The sequence below is a fragment of the Ovis aries genome, chromosome 2 (genome assembly GCF_016772045.2).
Source record: "Ovis aries strain OAR_USU_Benz2616 breed Rambouillet chromosome 2, ARS-UI_Ramb_v3.0, whole genome shotgun sequence".
In the NCBI taxonomy this organism is placed as follows: domain Eukaryota; kingdom Metazoa; phylum Chordata; class Mammalia; order Artiodactyla; family Bovidae; genus Ovis; species Ovis aries.
In genome coordinates this window covers 6,706,466-6,725,168 of record NC_056055.1, presented here as the reverse complement: position 1 = coordinate 6,725,168, position 18,703 = coordinate 6,706,466, and the positions used below count along the sequence as shown (strand labels likewise).

The 18,703-nt window shown below is 44.6% G+C and overlaps 1 protein-coding gene across 3 annotated transcripts in view; it reads right to left on the bottom strand.

Annotated features, from left to right (window-relative positions):
- The window catches only part of ASTN2 (astrotactin 2), a 1,032,871-nt gene that overhangs the window by 580,108 nt on the left and 434,060 nt on the right, over positions 1-18,703 (bottom strand). For all 3 annotated transcript variants that reach the window (XM_042242803.2, XM_027964073.3, XM_060410801.1), the window contains one exon: positions 222-389. In XM_042242803.2, coding sequence (XP_042098737.1) covers positions 222-389 — 168 coding nt within the window. The remainder of the gene's footprint in view (positions 1-221; positions 390-18,703) is intronic.

The window sequence follows — 18,703 nt, the reverse complement described above, 5'->3', positions numbered from 1 at the left end:
TAGACATTTTCTGTGGTCCTTTCTGATATACTGTGGTTTTACAAGAATCTGCTTCCCTGTCAGCCAATGACAGCACATAGTTCAACCACCAATGAGACTGATGGACACTTTGCATAAAGCCCCTCGTCAATCACTCAGAAGCCACGATTCTTTGGATGGAAGGAGTGCAGACCCTCTGCGGCCCATACCTTCTCCGCTCCCCAGCCCTGCCCATGGCTCACCGGTTTCTGGGTCGCAGAGCTGCTCACAGGCATCTGTGGTCCTCTGTCCGCAGAGGTCCCTCACCCACGGGGAGGTGGCATTGATCTGGTAATACAGGGACAGCTTGGCTGGGTTTAACCAGTCGGAGATGTCCAGGTAGCTCCCTTCACTCACCACAAAGCTGCTCCCTGTAGGGGGACAGAGAGAAAGACAGCTACTTTCTGCATGATTTTCAGACTCAGGTGTCTTGCTGCTGATGTACAGGGCAGGAAAGGAGACAGGTACATACAAGCCATTCCCCTCACCATAGGTCCTCTGTTGTCTCAGATCTACACACCTTCAGAGAGCACTTACAATGTGCAAGTTATGTTGTGAGCGGCTGACGGAGATAAACAAATCAGACACAAGAGACAATTCTGCCAAGTGCTTGACAGGCCCTAAAGACTGAGAGAGGCCTGAGTTCAAATCCCGGATCCACCATTACCAGCCCTAGTCTTTGGGGAAGCCATTCACTCCCTCTGGGTCTTGGTCACATCGTCTGTAAATGGGAATACTAACAGAACCCACCCCGGTGTTGTGAAAATGAAATAAATTAACGTGGACAAAGTGCTTAGCTAGTGCCTGATTTGTCCTAGGAAAGAATCATTGAGTGCATTAAGTTCCCTGCATACAAACAAGTTCTGTTCCCAGAGCACGTTCATAAGGCCAACAGGGTGAGCCTTGGTACCCAACTTTTACAGATGACGACATTCATGTGAACTAACTTACATGACTGGACATGTGAACACACGTTCGCATCTTTGAAAGTTCACAACTTGAAGGTTCGTATAGAGAGGACTTACTGTATTAAAATTTAAAATACAAAAAGTTTTTGTTTCTGTCACCCATGCATCCCCCTTGAAACGGATCACTAACAGCCCACAGGGGGCAGGCCGATGACATCCATGGGAAATGTGGGCTGAGTGTAAGGGAAATGGCACGGTGGCCCCCTGGCTTAGTTTGTTTTATTTTATTGTATGAGGGATAGAGAGAGAGGGATGATTCAAAAGGTCTGTAGCACCTCCAAAACAAAAAGCAGCACCCATGCAATGGAAAATGCCTTAATGCTGGGAAACAGTAAGGAAAGGCGGAGCTTGGGGTGAGCTGGGCGCGGTGGGCTCTATTCACACGGAGCACCTGCAGCTCAGCTCCTGCCAGCTCTGGTCAAATGGGTCTAAAGGTAAGTGGCGCTAGGTTTTGATCAGAAGAGGCAGAAAACTCAGACTTTTGCTGTGATCCACCAGTTTGAAAATGATGGTTGAAATTTTTTCTGTAAAGCTTACGTAGGCCAAACAAAAGATTCTAACTTGGCAATCTAGGCTCCAAAATTGCTCCTTTTTAACATGCATATACACAGACACATATATACATACAGCCATATGTGGATTAACACACATACATACACACGCATATGTGTGTGCGCATGCTAAGTTGCTTAGTTGTGTCCGACTCTTTGGAACCCTATGGACTGTAGCCCTCCAAGCTCCTCTGTCCATGGGATTCTCCAGACAAGAATACTGGAGTGGGTCGCCATTTCCTCCTCCAGGGCATCTTCCCGAATCAGGGGCTGAACGCAAGTCTCTTGCATCTCCTGCCCTGGCAGCAGCTTCTTCATCACTAGCACCGCCTGGGAGGCCCACACACATGAGCTACATACGTATCTTCTTTGGGGTCATGTGACAGAAGTCCATTGAAGGTGATGGCACATTAGTCACAGATAGCAAGAGTATATATGTAGCAATACAGTGAAAGTGGAATTTCATGGGGGAAGGAGGGACAGAAATAGTTCAAATAAGACCAGGCTTCACAAAGCTGGACACAGAACCACAAAGTGGCTCTAGATTTATGGCAGATCTAGAGACTCAGCAGGAGGAGATTTTAAATTGTTTCAAAATTAGCATGACTCAGCTTCTCTCCCTGCATTGCCTTCTCTCTATATCACTATCAAGCGGAAAAAAAAAAAATCTTTCATGAATGCAATTTAAATCTTCCAAAGAAGGACTCAGTTAATAGACATCCTGAGGATTTGGCAGCAACCTGTCAGGTCACATCAGACCCTGCCAGCTAACCAATGGTGAGGCTCATCTTGGCTCTGGTACCCAGCTGTGGGCCAATGAAGTGAGCAGAGAGCAAGGACCACTTCAGATACCACCTGGCTGCCCTGAGGAGCTAAGATTCTCTGAAAAGGATGTAAGCATGGCAGGCAATGTTATCTTCTCTAATTCACACACACGGTATGGTTTATATCATCGTATAGAATGAGTTTCTAAATAAAAGCACAGTGGACAATATGGTTTTGGTGAGGATGAAGAGGACTCTGTACGAAAAGCATAAGGAGTAGATAGCATCAGGCTCAGAGATAAGGGAATGACCACATTTGAAGTTAGCCTTCAAATCCTTGGCAGCTAAAGGAAAAAAGAAAAAAAAAAAAGAAGAAGAAGAAGAACAAGAAGAAGGAGTCTGTTGGATTCCATATTTCAAATTTTCTGGCAAGGGAAGATATGCAAATCTATCTACAAAGCCATATTTTCCCCTCTGGAACTAAGCCTGAGCAGAAACATGTCACATGGGTCCATGTGCAAGGCACCGAACGTCAGTATCAACTACAGATTTTTCTTTTGAAAAGCACAGTCATGCTGTTTAAATGGATAATTCTTGTATTTATTCTCACTAAAGACTGAGGGATGGATATTGAATTATGTCCCAGGGCTGAGTTTGGCTAATCCCACTAGTTTAGGAAAGTGACACAGCACAGGGAAGAAGGGAACAGAGCTGGCAAGACAGGTATTGAGATCTTCAGTCTGCTACCTACTGGTTCTGTAAGCCTGGACAAGAAAACACATTCTCAGTCAAAGCCTAAGAAAGAGGTAGATATTGATTTTCCTTTCACAGGGTTAAAAAAAAAAAAAAAAAGACAAAGATTAAATGACACAATGCATTTGTCTTGGGTCAGGTTCACCAGAAATCAGGCTCAAAGTCAGACACTGGGATGCAGGAGGTTTGGGGGGATGCTCTTTCGTAGGGACATGAGCGAAGTGGGATGGGGCAGAGGGAGAAGGTAGATTGCATGCAGTTACAGCTGATGCCACGGGAAGCACTGGAGCAGAGAGGGTCCTTTAGACTGGAAATCCAAATCCAGACAAAGGTGTTAGGTCTTTGTATCTTCAACACTAACCATCATAGGGGCAGAGACATCCCTGGGGCAGGGATCAAAGTTCCGGTGAAGTAGTCCTTTTCAATGGAGGGCATTTCTCCAAGAAAGACTCAGAGTGTTCAACCGTCAACATTCCAGGCAGCTGGAGGAATGAGTGCCCGTGTTCTAATAAGAGATCTGGAAGCAATGTCACAACATCCACTACAGTATGTGAAGTCCCTGGCACATGGCGAAATCTCAACTTGCCGGAGCTATTTTGACTGCTATTTAAATTTCTTCTGATCTTGGAAGCTCTGAAGGCAATACCGATTAACAGATCTTTTCAAATATGAGAAACATGATTCTCTTCGGAAGTGACTCACCCAAAAGTAAGTTGTCCTCAATGTCTTTAAAAAAGATAATATGCTGGTTTTAATGACAGAAGGGAGTTACTATCCTTTGAACATATTATTGCGTCCAGATCCTGGGATGAGCGTTCACTTAATCCTTACAAGAGCCTGGCAGGATAAGCATGGCCCCCTTTTACAGACAGACAATAATATAAGGTTCAGAGAGAGAGACTGATTTAGTCAAATTTGCACAACTAGTAAGTGGCCAAAGTAGAAACTTAACCCAAGTTTTTCAGCATCTAAAGCTAGGACATGCCCATTATTCCGGATTATCTTGAGAATCGAGGCTGTGGTTGGGTATCAGGCAGCGTTGCCCTCCTTGGTCCTTCTGCTCCTCTTTGGGTAGTCTGCACATCCCCCTTCAGGGTGTCCCTACTGTGTTGAAGGGCTTCTGCTTTCTCTTTCTTTCCTGCAGGAAAGAAATCATGATTCATTCATCAGTCCTTATCAATCCAGCCCCCAGTAAAAGATACGGCACATATGAGGAGTTCAGTGAGTATCTGTTGAATGAAATAATGAAATTAAAGTCCAATGCTTGACTAGAGGAAAGTGTAGCTCACTCTATGATGGAATTAGGAAGCAGATACGCTTCTGCCTTGATCCCAAAACTTAATTTTTTTTTTCAGCCTGTGGGGCTTATCAGGTGGCTCTAGTGGTAAAGAACCCACCTTCTGATGCAGGAGACATAAGAGACTCAGGTTCGATAGCTGGGTTGGGAAGACCCCATGGAGGAGGCTATGGCAACCCACCCCGGTATTCTTGCCTGGAGAATCCCATGGACAGAGGAGTCTGGTGGGCTACAGACCATAGAGTTGTACAGAGTCGGACACGAATGAAGCGACTTAGCATGCACATGTGCACGCACGCACAGGGTCAGAATGCGAGACTAGCCCTTCAGAGTCTCCCTAATTCCAAACCAAAACTTGAAATCTGCCATCATGGCTTCTGAGCTCTTGTTCACCCAGAGAACTGAACTTCTGTTGTGGATGATGAAAGTAGAGACGCTAGAGGGACTCAGCATGAAGGGGCAAGGATATGCACCAGCTGCCACAACAGAGAGCGAGAGAAAGGAACTGACAAGTCTAATCAAGGAGTAAACCATGTCCATTCACCCAACATTCATTAAACTGCTCCGAGTAAGAAATAGACATAAAGATTCAAAGACAGACGGACTCCAGCAAGAACACTGCGGAATAACAAGGGAGATCAAATGCATGCGGTGGGTGCTTGGTGGCTCAGTGGTGTCTGACTCTGTGCGACCCCATGGACTGTAGCCTGCCAGGCTCTGCCATCCATGGGATTCTCCAAGCAAGAATACTGGAGTGGGTAGCCATTCCTTTCTCCAGGGGATCTTCCCAAACCAGGGGTTAAATCCAGGTCTCCTTCATTACAGGTGGATTCTTTACCATCTGAGCCTCCAGGGAAGCCCCACGTATGCGGAGGTAGACACAATACATCCTCCACAAGGAGACCCCGGGTTGGTTGCTGGGTCAGAAAGACCCACCGGAGAAGGCATAGGCTACCCACTTCAGTATTCTCGGGCTTGCCTTGTGGCTCAGCTGGTAAAGAATCCGCCTCCAATGTGGGAGACCTGGGTTTGATCCCTGGAGAAGGGAAAGGCTACCCACTCCAGTTTTCTGGCCTGGATAATTCCATGGACTATATAGTCCATGGGGTTGCAAAGAGTTGGACATGACTGAGTGTCTATCACTTTCATTTCCCACAAAAACATCTGTATCTGTTTCACTGACTACACTAAAGCCTTTGACTGTGTGAATCACAACAAACTGTGGAGAATTCTGAAAGAGATGGGAATACCAGACCACCTTACCTGCCTCCTGAGAAATCTCTATGCAGGTCAAGAAGCAACAGTTAGAACTGGACATGGAACAATGGCCTGGTTCACGATTGGAAAAGGAGTACATCAAGGCTGTATATTGTCACCCTGCTTATTTAACTTCTATGCAGAGTACATCATGAGAAATGTCAGGCTGGATGAATCATAAACTAGAATCAAGGTTGCCAAGAGAAATATCAACAACTTCAGATATGCAGACGATACCAGCCTTATGGCAGAAAGTGAAGAGGAACTAAAAAGCCTGTTGATGAAGGTGAAACAGGAGAGTGAAAAAGTTGGCTTAAAACTCAACATTCAGAAAACGAAGATCATGGGATCTGGTCCCATCACTTCATGGCAAGTAAATGAGGAAACAATTGAAACAGAGGTAGATTTTATTTTCTTGGGCTCAAAATCACCACAGACAGTGACTGAAATGGAAAGACACCTACTCCTTGGAAGCAAAGCTGTGACAAACCTAGACAGCGTATTAAAAAGCAGAGACATCACTTTGCTGACAGTTCCATCTAGTCAAACTATGGTTTTTCCAGTAGTCATATATAGATGTGAGAGTTGGAACATAAAGAAGGCTGAGTGATGAAGAATTGATGGTTTTGAACTGTGGTGCTGGAGAAGACCCGTGAGAGTTCCTTGGACTGCAAGGAGATCAAACCAGTCAACCCTAAAGGAAATCAACCCTGAACATGCATTGGAAGGACTGGTGCTGAAGCTGAATCTCTAATACTTTGGCCACCTGATGCAAAAAGCTGATCCACTGGAGAAAACCCTGATCCTGGGACAGATTGAGGGTAAGAGGAGAAAGGGGCAACAGAGGACAAGATGGTTGGATGGCATCACTGACTTAATGGACATGATTTTAAGCCAACTCTGAGAGATAGAGAAAGACAGGGAAGCCTGGCATGCTGTAGTCCATGGAGTTTCAAGAATCAGACATGACTTAGTGACTGAACACCAAAAGAATGCTGTAAGAACTGCCTGAAAGCGATGAGCATTAAGTAAATATAAAGTGAAAGTGAAGTCACCCAGTCGTGTCCGACTCTTTGTGATCCCATGAATCGCAGCACGCCAGGCCTCCCTGTCCATCACCAACTCCGGGAATTCACTCAGACTCATGTCCATCGAGTCAGTGATGCCATCCAGCCATCTCATTAAGTAGATATAAAGTGTAAAAAAAAAAAAAAAAAAGTAGATATAAAGTGAAATTGAAGTCGCTCAGTCGTGCCCGACTCTTTGTGACCTCATGGACTGTAGCCTACAATGCTCCTCCATCCATGGGATTTCCCAGGCAAGAGTACTGGAGTGGGTTGCCATTTTCTTCTCCAAAGGATCTTCACAACCCAGGAGCTGAACCCGAGTCTCTCGCATTGTAGGGAGACGCTTTAACATCTGGGCCACCAGGGAAGTCAAGTAGATATAAGGGAAAGGTAAAAGGGGAATTGGAGAGGAATTCGAAGTGTAGCTTAAAGACTACACTTTGAAGAAGGCAATAAAGATCAACAAACTAGACAAAAGTTGAGGTGGAATTTTGTTGGGGGCCAGCGTGAGAACTCCGCCCATGACAAAGGTCATGAGGAAGGAAGCTTGGCATACGCAAAGGTGTGATCAAGCCTCAGGAAACCCCCTGTTCCCGAGCATCTACCCCCCCAAACCAGAGTACTTTATGGGGGGCTCTCCCCTATAACCATTTCTCTCAGAGAAGGAGTTAACTTGCAGCTCCAGTTAATAAAAATTCCTGGGCGTGATAAGAGTGTTTCAACTTACGAACTCTGAAGGTTCTCTGGCCTGCCTGATCAGGCTCGTCCGGTCGCAAGTGACTGTTTACAGCCTCCCAACTGTGAGAGGCACGGGATGTTTTAAAACTTTCTAAAAACAGACTCTTTTGAGAAGTTAGAAGATCATTAGTATAGTATTAGTGGGTTGATTAGGAACTATATTGGTGAAGGGTTTTTTTCTTCATTTGTCGTGCCAATAATTACTGCTAATTCCCTGCCCTGGGTGTGACAAGGATGTCTCAGGTCAAACCTCTCTGCTGACAGACTAGCTTGTGTGACAACCTCTCAATCATAAACAGCACAGAGAGTTTGGAGTATTAGCATAGGGCTTTTTTCATTGATGAGTCAATGATTGCCATCAGGCCTCCATATCCTTAGGCACCTGGGAATATATTAATGTATTTGGAATATAGAAAAGGAAATATAGTAGTTTTTTGATGTTAGCAATACTAGACTTTTTGAGTTAATGAATCTTCTCTTTTGTTATAGATCACTGAACTTTGTTATAAATCACTGTGTCCTTGCTATGCAAAAATGTAACTTTATCACTATCTTAAGACAAAATAGATCTTAAGGGGAAACATTGGTGAAGGGTTTACATTTGTTGACCCAATATTTGCTGCTAAATCTCCATATTCCTGCCCTTATAATGAATATAACTAGCATATAGGAGAAATAAGTTAAACCTTAGGTTAAGTAAATTCCTTCCTTGATTGTAACTCACTACACCCTCACCCTATAGAATGCAACTTTATTTGGAGGGTGGCGCCTGATTTAAGAAAAAATTACCCCTGGAAAAATAAGTTTTCTGGTTAACTGACCAGTATCAGAAAGGGCCATAAAATGTCAGCAGACCTCATGGCCAGAAGACAATGAAACTCGTAAGACCTTTGTATAATTTTATATGAAGCACCTGACTGTGACAAGGGTCAGGTCTGCTGACCCCCGCGTGACTCTGCATTCATCCCTATGTATAACAGAAAGGTATATAAACAAACCTGAAAAATAAAGAAATCAGATCAGTTTCTGGAAAGACTGATTCCCCCGTGTCGTTTCTTTCTCGCTCCCCGTTTTCCTAGCTGAATTCAACCTCTTTTTCTACTACACTATCTGTTTCTAATCTCCCTCTATATCTGTAATTAAATAAGTTTTTTCCAGGACGCCAACTCTGTCCCCACCTTCGAATTACCCTGGATCTACCGGGGCTGGACCCCGGCAGAATTTGCTTCTGAAGCCTTGTGTTCAGACCTGGCTCAATGCCTCTTAATCTCTTTAATAATTACAAAGTAGCTGACTCAACTAATGGCTGTATATGCTGTCAAAGATTCATTCACTCATTCCTTTGTCCATTTAACAAATAAAGCGCCTATTAAGTGTTATTTCCTATCCTCATGCTCTTGATGAGCAAAATATGGTGTCCGCCCATGAGAACTTATTGTCCAGGAAGGAAGGGAGGAAGTTCAAGGTGGCAAATCTTATGACAAACTATGTTTTTCAATCCTCCTTTTCTTATCTTCCCATCTAGATTGTGAATTTCTTGAAGACCATGCCTTATATAACTATAGTCACCAGAGTGCTTACAGTGTAATGGAGGTTCTGAAGGTGTGTGTGTGTTGGTGTTGGGGTGTGTGTGTGTAGAATGAGGGTGGGTGAACAGAGAGAGAGAGTCGTAAGTCAAAGAGGAGCAAGCAATTCTCCCCGGGTATATTCTAGCAGTACTTCGAGAATAAATCCATAGGAAAGGAATAAAAACACCCTTCTCCAGGTGTTTCATATACCTTTAGTTTTCCAATGGACCCCTACTTTATTTTCTTGACTTAGGAACAAAAATATCCCTGTTTGGATGCTCTGAGATTCTTCTTCATGCTCGCATCAATTTCCTCAGAGAGCAATGACTCTGAAAAGAATCTCTTCCAAAATCTCAACTTCAAAATGTCATGTTTCCTTATTTTTAAATATATACATATTTTTCTCCCCCTGGCTGTAGGAATATACATCATCTAATTAACCAAATGGATTTTCAGTTCAGCCCAATCGTTTTCTTATCTCGCATCTGAAGCTCAGCATTGCTCAGGGGACCGCACGGGCATGGAGGTCCTCATTAACTCTGATCTTCAATTACACTGATTATAAGCCTGCTCCTGTAATTGTGCAGCATAGATCAGGGGTGAGCCGGGGAGCTCGGGACACTCCGTGGTGGAGTCGGGGGAGCCAGAGGCACATCAGCCCCCAAAGACATAGAAAGCTATGGACGAGAACTAAAAATACCCCGGAAGGAGGTGTCACCAGACAGAACTGCCTGGGGAGCCAGACAGCAGTGCAAATCCCTTTCATGACACCTCCCATCATGACACAGACCTCTGAAAACCATGGAGAGAAGATTTGAAAAGAAGGCTCTGGTCACGGTGGACAGCGGGGAGCCAAAGAGGGAGCCAAAGAGAGCCAACGGGGAGCCAAAGAGGGAAGGACTGCATGGCTGAAAGATGGTCTTCACGAACGAAGCTCAGGGAACTGTCTTAGCCCGAAGTATTCAGCTCGCCGCTCTGTACCCTCTTTCTCCAGGTGCCATACAATCACAGGTTTCCTTCTATTACATCATATAACCCCACGATGACCCCATCTGACTTAGACCTGGGGGGGCTGTCTTTCCAGGCACAGGAGGGAAGACAAATTATGAGGGAGCAGAAATGAGGAGCCCATCTCACCTTCAGCCCCACAAGATCCCTGAAAAATGAACTCAGTCCTACTTCACCCCTGACCCCCCGTCCACAGAGCCCCAAGCCAGGCCTGAATGCATTCTGCCACCAGCCTTGGACTGAACGCTGCTTAGGGGGCGATCACTCTGTAAACGTGAGGCTAAAAACCGCAGCTTGAGGGTTTGTGAGAGTGAGCAGAGACCACGTGGTAGCTGGGGGTACTCGGTCTTGGGGAGACAGCAACAGCTCCTCTAGGGTCATGGCGTAGGAGGGTGCGGGGGGTGGGGCGCGGTTCTTGTACGGTCATCTCTGAAAAGGGAATCTGCCACAAACTTCAATCCCTAACCTGAACGTCTCCTGACCGCTCTTGTTCCTTCTGTCATTCTGTTCTCATCTCCTTGGATCAACTTCAACCTGTTTCTCTGGACTGTCTCTACCTGTCATGGGCTGACTTGAGTCCACCCTGAAATTCCTTGTTGAAGTTTTAATGCCTAGTGCCTCAGAATGTGACTGTGCTTGACGACACGACCTTTTAAGTGTTTTTTTTTTTAACTATTATTATTATTGTGGAAAAAGTCACATAAAACATACTACTTTAACCATACTTAACTGATCAGTTCAGGGGCACCAAGTATATTTGCAGTATCAAGCATCTCTCATCATCATCCATCTCCCGAATTTTTCACCTTCCTAAACTCCTCAGTTTAGCTAGTGTCCACATTAAACACTGATTCCCCATCTCCCCTTCTCACCCCACCCATGTCCCTGGCATCTATCAATGTACTTTCAGACTATGAATTGGACTATTCTAGGTACCTCACATTGTAGTTTAGTTGCTAAGTCGTGTCCAACTCTTTTGCGACCCCAAGGACTGTAGCCCACCTCTGGCCATGGGGTTTCCCAGGCAAGAATACTGAAGTGAGTTGTCATTTCCTTCTCCAGGGGATCTTCCTGTCCCAGGGGTCAACCCCGAGTCTCCAGCATTGGCAAGCAAATTCTTTACCACCGAGCCACCAGGAAGTCAAGGTACCTCATATGGGTGGAATCAAACAGTATTTGTCTGTACCTCATAATGACAGGATCTTTAAAGAGATAATTATGGTTAAATGAAGTCATGAGAGTGAGGACATTTCTTGTCCTTCCAAGAAAAAGAGATTAGGATACAAACACCCACAGAAGGAAGACCATGTGAAGACCAGGGAGAAGACAGCCATCAGACAGCCATCGCCAAGCCCAGGAGAGGTCCTCAAAAGAAACTGACCCTGACAACACCTTGATCTCAGATGTTAGCCTCCAGAACTGTGAGGAAATAAATGTCTGTTGTTTCAGCCACATCACCTGTGGAACTCTCTTATGTCAGCCTGAGCAAACTGATGTCGTACCTCTTTTTTGACAGCGACTTATCTTTTAAGCCTGGCATTTGCTCGATTTATTAACTTTTTATTTTGTGTCATGGGTCCCTATGGATCATTTCTCAGAATAAAATTTTCAAATATATAAAACATAATGCATAATATTACAGAGGAAACCGATAACTGAAATACAGTTCTATCTGTGGGCCCCGTGGGGGTTAGTGGGGTCCAGGATACAGACCCGCATTTGAGCAAAGCTATTTTCATTCATTCCACAGGTGCCCAGTCCACTGCCTGACCTGGTTCCTACCTAGCACTCCCAACATCACTGGATGGGAGAGGGAACAGCAGCTTGGTTGTGAAAGTGAAAAGTGAAAGTCACTCAGTCATATCCAACACTCTACGACCCCATGGACTACAGTCCATGGAATTCTCTAGGCCAGAATACTGGAGTGGGTAGCCTTTCCCTTCTTCAGGGGATCTTCGCAACCCAGGGATCAAACCCAGGTTTCTCGCATTGCAGGCGGATTCTTTACCAGCTGAGCCACAGTGGAAGCCCACTATATGTAAAATAGGTAAACAGTAGTGACCTACTATATAGCAGGGTCGGACACGACTGAGCGACTGAAATGAACTGAACTGAACTGATGCAGCAGGAACTACATTCAGTATCTGCTGCATGTGTGCATGCTAAGTCGCTTCAGTTGTGTCTGACTCTATGGACTGTAGCCCTCCAGGCTCCTCTGTTCATGGGATTCTCCAGGTAAGAATACTGCAGTGGGTTGTCATGCCCTTCCCTAGGGGATCTTCCTGATCCAGGGGTCTCTTATGTCTCCTGCACTGGCAGGCAGGTTCTTTACCACTAGCACCACCTGGGATGGCTTCCCCGGTGGCTCAGACAGTAAAGAATCTGCCTGCAATGCGGGACACCTAGGTTCAACCCCTGGGTTGGGAAGATTCCCTGGAGGAGGGCATGGTAACCCACTCCAGTATTCTTGCCTGGAGAATTCCCATGGACAGAGGTGCCTGGTGGGCTGCAGTCCATGAGGTCGCAGAGAGACAAGACGGAGCAACTAAATACAACACAGTACAGTACCCCCTGGGAAGCCCCCCTATCTTGCAATAACCTATGGTGGAAAATAATGTGAAAAATAATACTAACTGTTCACTTTGCCATACACTTGAAACTAACACAACACTGCAAATTAATGAGGCTTCAATAAAAATTAAATTTAAAAAGAATAAAAGAGTAGATTCCATGGAAATAAGCTGTCATAAGCTAGAGATCCTTCAATGGGAAGATGAAATGTTAATATACTTGTGAGGCCCATGTCATATAAGAGACACGCAAGAATCCATCACTAGATGTCCCAGAAAAGGGAGCACGGATATAGACAGGCCTCTGGTATTCTATGTTAGAAAAAGACATACTTCCAAATAAGCTTGTTTCAAAGTGTTGCTCCCTCTCCCCAAATAGAGGTCTGAAGTGCCAGATCCATATTTGCTCCAGGCAATTGTTGTGTTTCTACTATTTTCTGTCTTCCCCAACTCAAATTGTGATCAAAGTCTGGCTAAAACAGATTGCCACAGAATTCTACAGGCTTTTACGTATCTCTGCTCTTGCTTCAAAGTTGAGTTAGGGGTATTTGAGTCTGAACAAAAGAGGTTTGAAGTGTTGAAATCTCAAAAAATTATTTCTCTCCCCAGGGAATAACAATTTGGTATCAAGCTAGGCAGCAGGGAAAAAGAACAAAGTCATAAAACGCTTCTCATTTTTAAGTAACTTAAAATTTTAAAGAATAATTGTGGAGATTAAAAGCAGCTGTTTACTTTTAATAATTCAGTTATTTTGTCTCCCTTTCTTTTTTAAAAAAAATGCCTTCATTAGTTCATTGGGAATTTATGCATCAAACCCAATCTTGGTATCAGATTTCTTTTTGATCTAAGATCAGTGCTTCTTGAATGAACCTGATAGACAGTTGCTCAGAAAACTCAAAGATCCTTTAGCTCTGCTTTGCTAATACTGAAAAACTTTTTTCTCTGTCAGTTGCTCACATAAGACACGAACTTAGGTGGAAGGGAAAGGTCTGGATTTTGGAGTCAAACAAGCATGGATTAAATCCTAGCCCAGGCATTCAATAACTGAGTGACCTTGGAACAAATCACTTAATCTTGGCAGGACTCCTCAATTTCCATATCCATACAACAGGAATAGTTATTTTATGGAGCTTCTATGACTATTAAATAAAATATATTTGAATTGCCTAAGGACAGGACTGTGCCTGGCTAGGGCCTCTGCATTGCACTATTCCAGGGAAAAAAACTTACACAGCAAAAATGCATTCTATGCATTATAATATTAATACGTCTATCGATGTGTTCAATCGCTCAGTTGTGTCTGACTCTGCGCCCCCATGGACTGGAGTCTGCCAGACTCCTATGTCCATAGAATTTATCCAGGCAAGAATCCTGTCCTGAATATTCATTGGAAGGACTGATGCTAAGCTAAAACTCCAATACTTTGGCCACCTGATGTGAAGAACTGACTCCAATACAGTATTGTAAAGTGAAATAAATAAATAAATAATAAAAAAAGAAAAGACCCTGATGCTAGGAAAGACTGAAGGCAGGTGAAGGGGACAACAGAGGATGCGACGGTTGGATGGCATCCCAACTCAATGGACATGAGTTTGAGCAAGCTCTGAGAGTTGGTGATGGATAGGGAAGCGTGGTGTGCTGCAGTCCATGGGATCGCAAAGAGCCGGACATAACTGAGCAACAGAACTGAAGAATCCTGTAGTGGGCTGCCATTTCCTACTCTAGGGGATCTTCCTGATTCAGGAATCAAACCTGTATCTCTTGCATCTCCTGCACTGGCAGTTCAGTTCAGTTCAGCCGCTCAGTCGTGTCCGACTCTTTGTGACCCCATGAATTGCAACACGCCAGGCCTCCCTGTCCATCACCAACTCCTGGAGTTCACTGAGACTCATGTCCATCGAGTCAGTGATGCCATCCAGCCATCTCATCCTCGGTCGTCCCCTTCTCCTCCTGCCCCCAATCCCTCCCAGCATCAGAGTCTTTTCCAATGAGTCAACTCTTTGCATGAGGTGGCCAAAGTCCTGGAGTTTCAGCTTTAGCATCATTCCTTCCAAAGAAATCCCAGGACTCCTTTAGGATGGACTGGGTGGATCTCCTTGCAGTCCAAGGGACTCTCAAGAGTCTTCTCTGACATCACAGTTCAAAAGCATCAATTCTTTGGCGCTCAGCCTTCTTCACAGTCCAACTCTCACATCCATACATGACCACTGGAAAACCATAGCCCTGACTAGACAGATCTTTGTTGGCAAAGTAACATCTCTGCTTTTCAGTATGCTCTCTAGGTTGGTCATAACTTTTCTTCCAAGGAGCAGGTAGATTCTTTTCCACTAGCACCACCTAGGAAGCCCTTGTCTATCCATATATATTATTGTGTATTTCATATATACAACTGTATAGGTGAGTGTGTCTATGTATATATGCTTGCATATGTTCACACACACATAAACAGAGATAATTCTGTGAAAAATCGTATCCTGCGTAGATGTCGCTCCTGGAGTTGTGCAATATGGTAGTCTTGCCTGGGAAAGAGTCAGACAATAGCTTTATTTAAAAAAAGAAAAACTTTCCTCCATCTACCCAAGAATGCTCATTTCCTCTGTGTGGATTCATGGCTTATCTCAACAGCACCTGCTCTGATTTTCTCAATTTCCTGGGGCAAGTTGGGTAGGGCAGGAAGAAGCACTAGTACTTTACGATATGTTGCAGGAACTCTACTCAATAATTTGACCCATATGGGAAACTATTATTTCTTAAAAAGAGTGGGTATATGTAGATGCATAGCTGATTCACTTTGTTGTCTAACAGCAACTAACAACATTGTTAATCAACTGTGTGTGTGCTGTGTGCGTGCTCAGTCGCTTCAGTTGGGTCGAACTCTTTGTGACTCTATGGACGGTAGCTGCCAAGCTCCTCTGTCCATGGGGTTCTCCAGGCAAGAATACTGGAGTGGACTGCCATGCCCTCCTCTGGGGAATCTTCCCGATCCAGGGATCAGAAATGAACTATACTCCAACAAAAAACTGTTCAAAAAGAGATGTGTTTCAGGAGTGAGGTAACAGTGTAGAGGCCCTAGAGAAATGCCTGGCACATATTAGGTTCAAAAAATTTGTAATGAAAACACAAAATGTATGGCTAAGACACGACTGACTGGATGAATGAGCAAATGCATGACTGCCCGTGTGATTTTCCAGATGCAGTAGCTTACCTATGTTCCCCCTTCTTCTAGTCCACCCTTTTCTATGAAATACGCTTCTTTTTGCCTTTCCTAAGGAAGCTGCACGAATGTCAGGGGCTGTTTGGCAAAGACGACTCACAACTGTGAGCACTAAGAATAACCATATTAGCAATTCCTCCCAGATCTGTCTCATTACTACGCTGTGGGTTCGACGCCAGTCGGCCAAATCAGGGCCAGGCGCCCGCCTGCTCTTGAGGCTCTCAGTCACTGCCTGCATGCGTTCCTTTCTCTCCAGATCGCTTACCCTATCTTCTCTTCTCGTTTGAATTCAGTGGGAAAACCACAGACCTGGGAATTGGCAAACCTGAATTCAAAAAGTGCCCTTCCCACTTATTCTTTGGATAACTTTGTATGTTAGTTGCTCAGCCATGTCCGACTCTGCAACCCCACGGACTGTGCCTGCCAGGCTCCACTGTCCATGGAATTCTCCAGGCAAGAATACTGGAGTGGGTTGTCATTCCCTTTTCCAGGGGATCATCCCAACCCAGGGATGAAACCTGAGTCTCCTGCACTGCAGGCAGATTTTTTAACCATCTGAACCACCAGGGAAGCCCTTGAATAACCTTGGGATCTGATTAATATTCTGTTTCTCAACTTCTTCATCTAAAGGAAGATGAATAATATTTACCTTGTAGCATCTGCAGGAATATCACATGTGACCGTGTGCACCTTTTCAAATGGACATTTTCTTTATCACTGCTGTTGCTATTAATCTAATTGATCCTAGAAATAACTCAGGAGGGTAAATGTTACTTTTAGCCCCATTTTACAGACAAGGAAATTGAAACTGAAGGATGTCAAAGGTACATGTTTTAAATTGCACAGCTAGGAAGCTGACTGATTCAATTCCAAATCAGAACTCATCCCATCTGTCTCTGGGTCTAGAGCTCTGGCTGTAACCTCAGGTTATGTTCTATTCCCCTCACTTCAGGGAAAACCAATCCACACTACTAAGATGCAGACTCTGTGTGTGTGCGCGTGTGTGAGTGAGATTTTGGCTTCTGTCAATATCCATCTCTGACTATTTCTCTAAGTACAGAGCTTCTCTTGGTAGCTGTTGAAGCATAAATCAGACCATGCTGAGAGTGTATATGTGCTAGCGAGAGAGAAATGGCAGAGGGAAGGTGACATAATATTGTAATTCAACACTTAATATCTCCAAAGCCATGTAATACATCCTCTTGATATTTCCAGAATATATTTTCTGGAAACTGGACAATAATTCAAATTAATGCTAAGCCTAAATCTAATTGTTTTATGGTGCCACAGAGCACTACATGGGGCAAGGCTTCCAAAAATCAGAGGTTCCAACAGTCATGTTGATGGAACGGATTTCAGCGTCTGGCACAGATGAGAACAGCTGCCTAAATATAGAATGCTGCTACCTGGAGCAACATGACAAAGGAGGCTCGGCTTCGTCCCACGCTAGGCCAGCCTCCCATGAATTCTGGGCAAGATAAGGAGACAAAGGATAAGATTTGTATTTGAGGACCAGATGAAGGTCTTGAGGTTCAAACGAGATAAAGGATGACTGAGATCTACTTTTCCGGTAGATGTCATGTGAAGCAAGAGTTCTTTCACTCTGTCCCCAGAAGGAGGGGGTTGGGATACAGCTTCAGGGAGCTGGGTTCTGGAGTCAGACAGGACTAGTTGGAGCCCCAAACCTGCTAGCTGACGGACTTATGCCAGTTACCTGACTTTGTGAGCCTCGGGGCTCCTCTTCTATCAAATGTGGACAACGATAACTGCCACATCCTCCACACACCACACTGAGATGTCACAGTCAATGCGGAAAGCAAGCTGCTGAAGAATATATGGAATCTGATGTCAAGCTTGAAACAAACAAGCAGTAATTCAGCCTGTGTGTGTGTGTGTGTGTGTGTGTGCATATGTGTATGTATGAATCTTTGTCAGTATAGGAATAGTAAAAATTCAAAAGGTCTACATTGAAAGAGTTGTCAATCAAACAGACCAAGGCCAGGAATATGAATAAAGGCATATTTAACACTTATGTCACTCACTCTTGTATTGCTTTTCATACTAAGAGCACTGTTGCTGCTGCTACAATTCCTATTGCTAATAGCAGTATACCAACAACTTCAGAAGACTTAGAGAAGAATGAAAGTAATACAGTCAATCCTAAAGGAAATCAATCCTGAATATTCATTGGCAGGGCTGATGCTGAAGCTGAGGCACCAATACTTTGGCCACTTGATGTGAAGAGCTGACTCACTGGAAAAGATTGCAGGCTGGAGGAGAAGGGGACGACAGAGGATGAGATGCTTGGAGGGCATCACTGACTCAATGGACATGAGTTTGAGCAAACTCTGGGAGGTGGTGAAGGACAGGGAAGCCTGGCGTGCTGCAGTCCATGGGGCCAGAAAAAGCTGGACACAACTGAGTTACTGAACAACAACAAAATGCATATGTTAATGATATTGACTCAGACACATGGTAGGTAGCCGAAATGTGCTTCCTATTTCCTTGTCCGTCCTTGACAACGAAGGAATGTGTTCTCCTTCCCTTGAACTAGGAGAGGCACTGGGTAAAGAAAGGCAGCAACTGGTAACTGGTTCTGCTCCTGCTTCCATGCATGACCTTCTTAGCCCACCCACCCCCTTGCCTTTGCTCAGGTTGTTCCCATATCCTGGAGCATCCTCCTCACCTTACCTGTCCTCCCAGACCCAGCCAGAGTCGATTCATCCTTCCTGGTTCTCTCACCTGGAAGTGGCCTGCCCATCTGCCCCAGTGGCCTGGCATATGCAGCTCTCCACTTACACGATTCTCACTATTAGTGGGTTTGAGTTCAGCACACCCTTACTGCGTCTTCCTCATGCAACAAGGTTTAGGCAGGCTGATGTCTTTGGAAGAGACTGAACTACCCAAGGGACCACCCATGTTTAACTCAT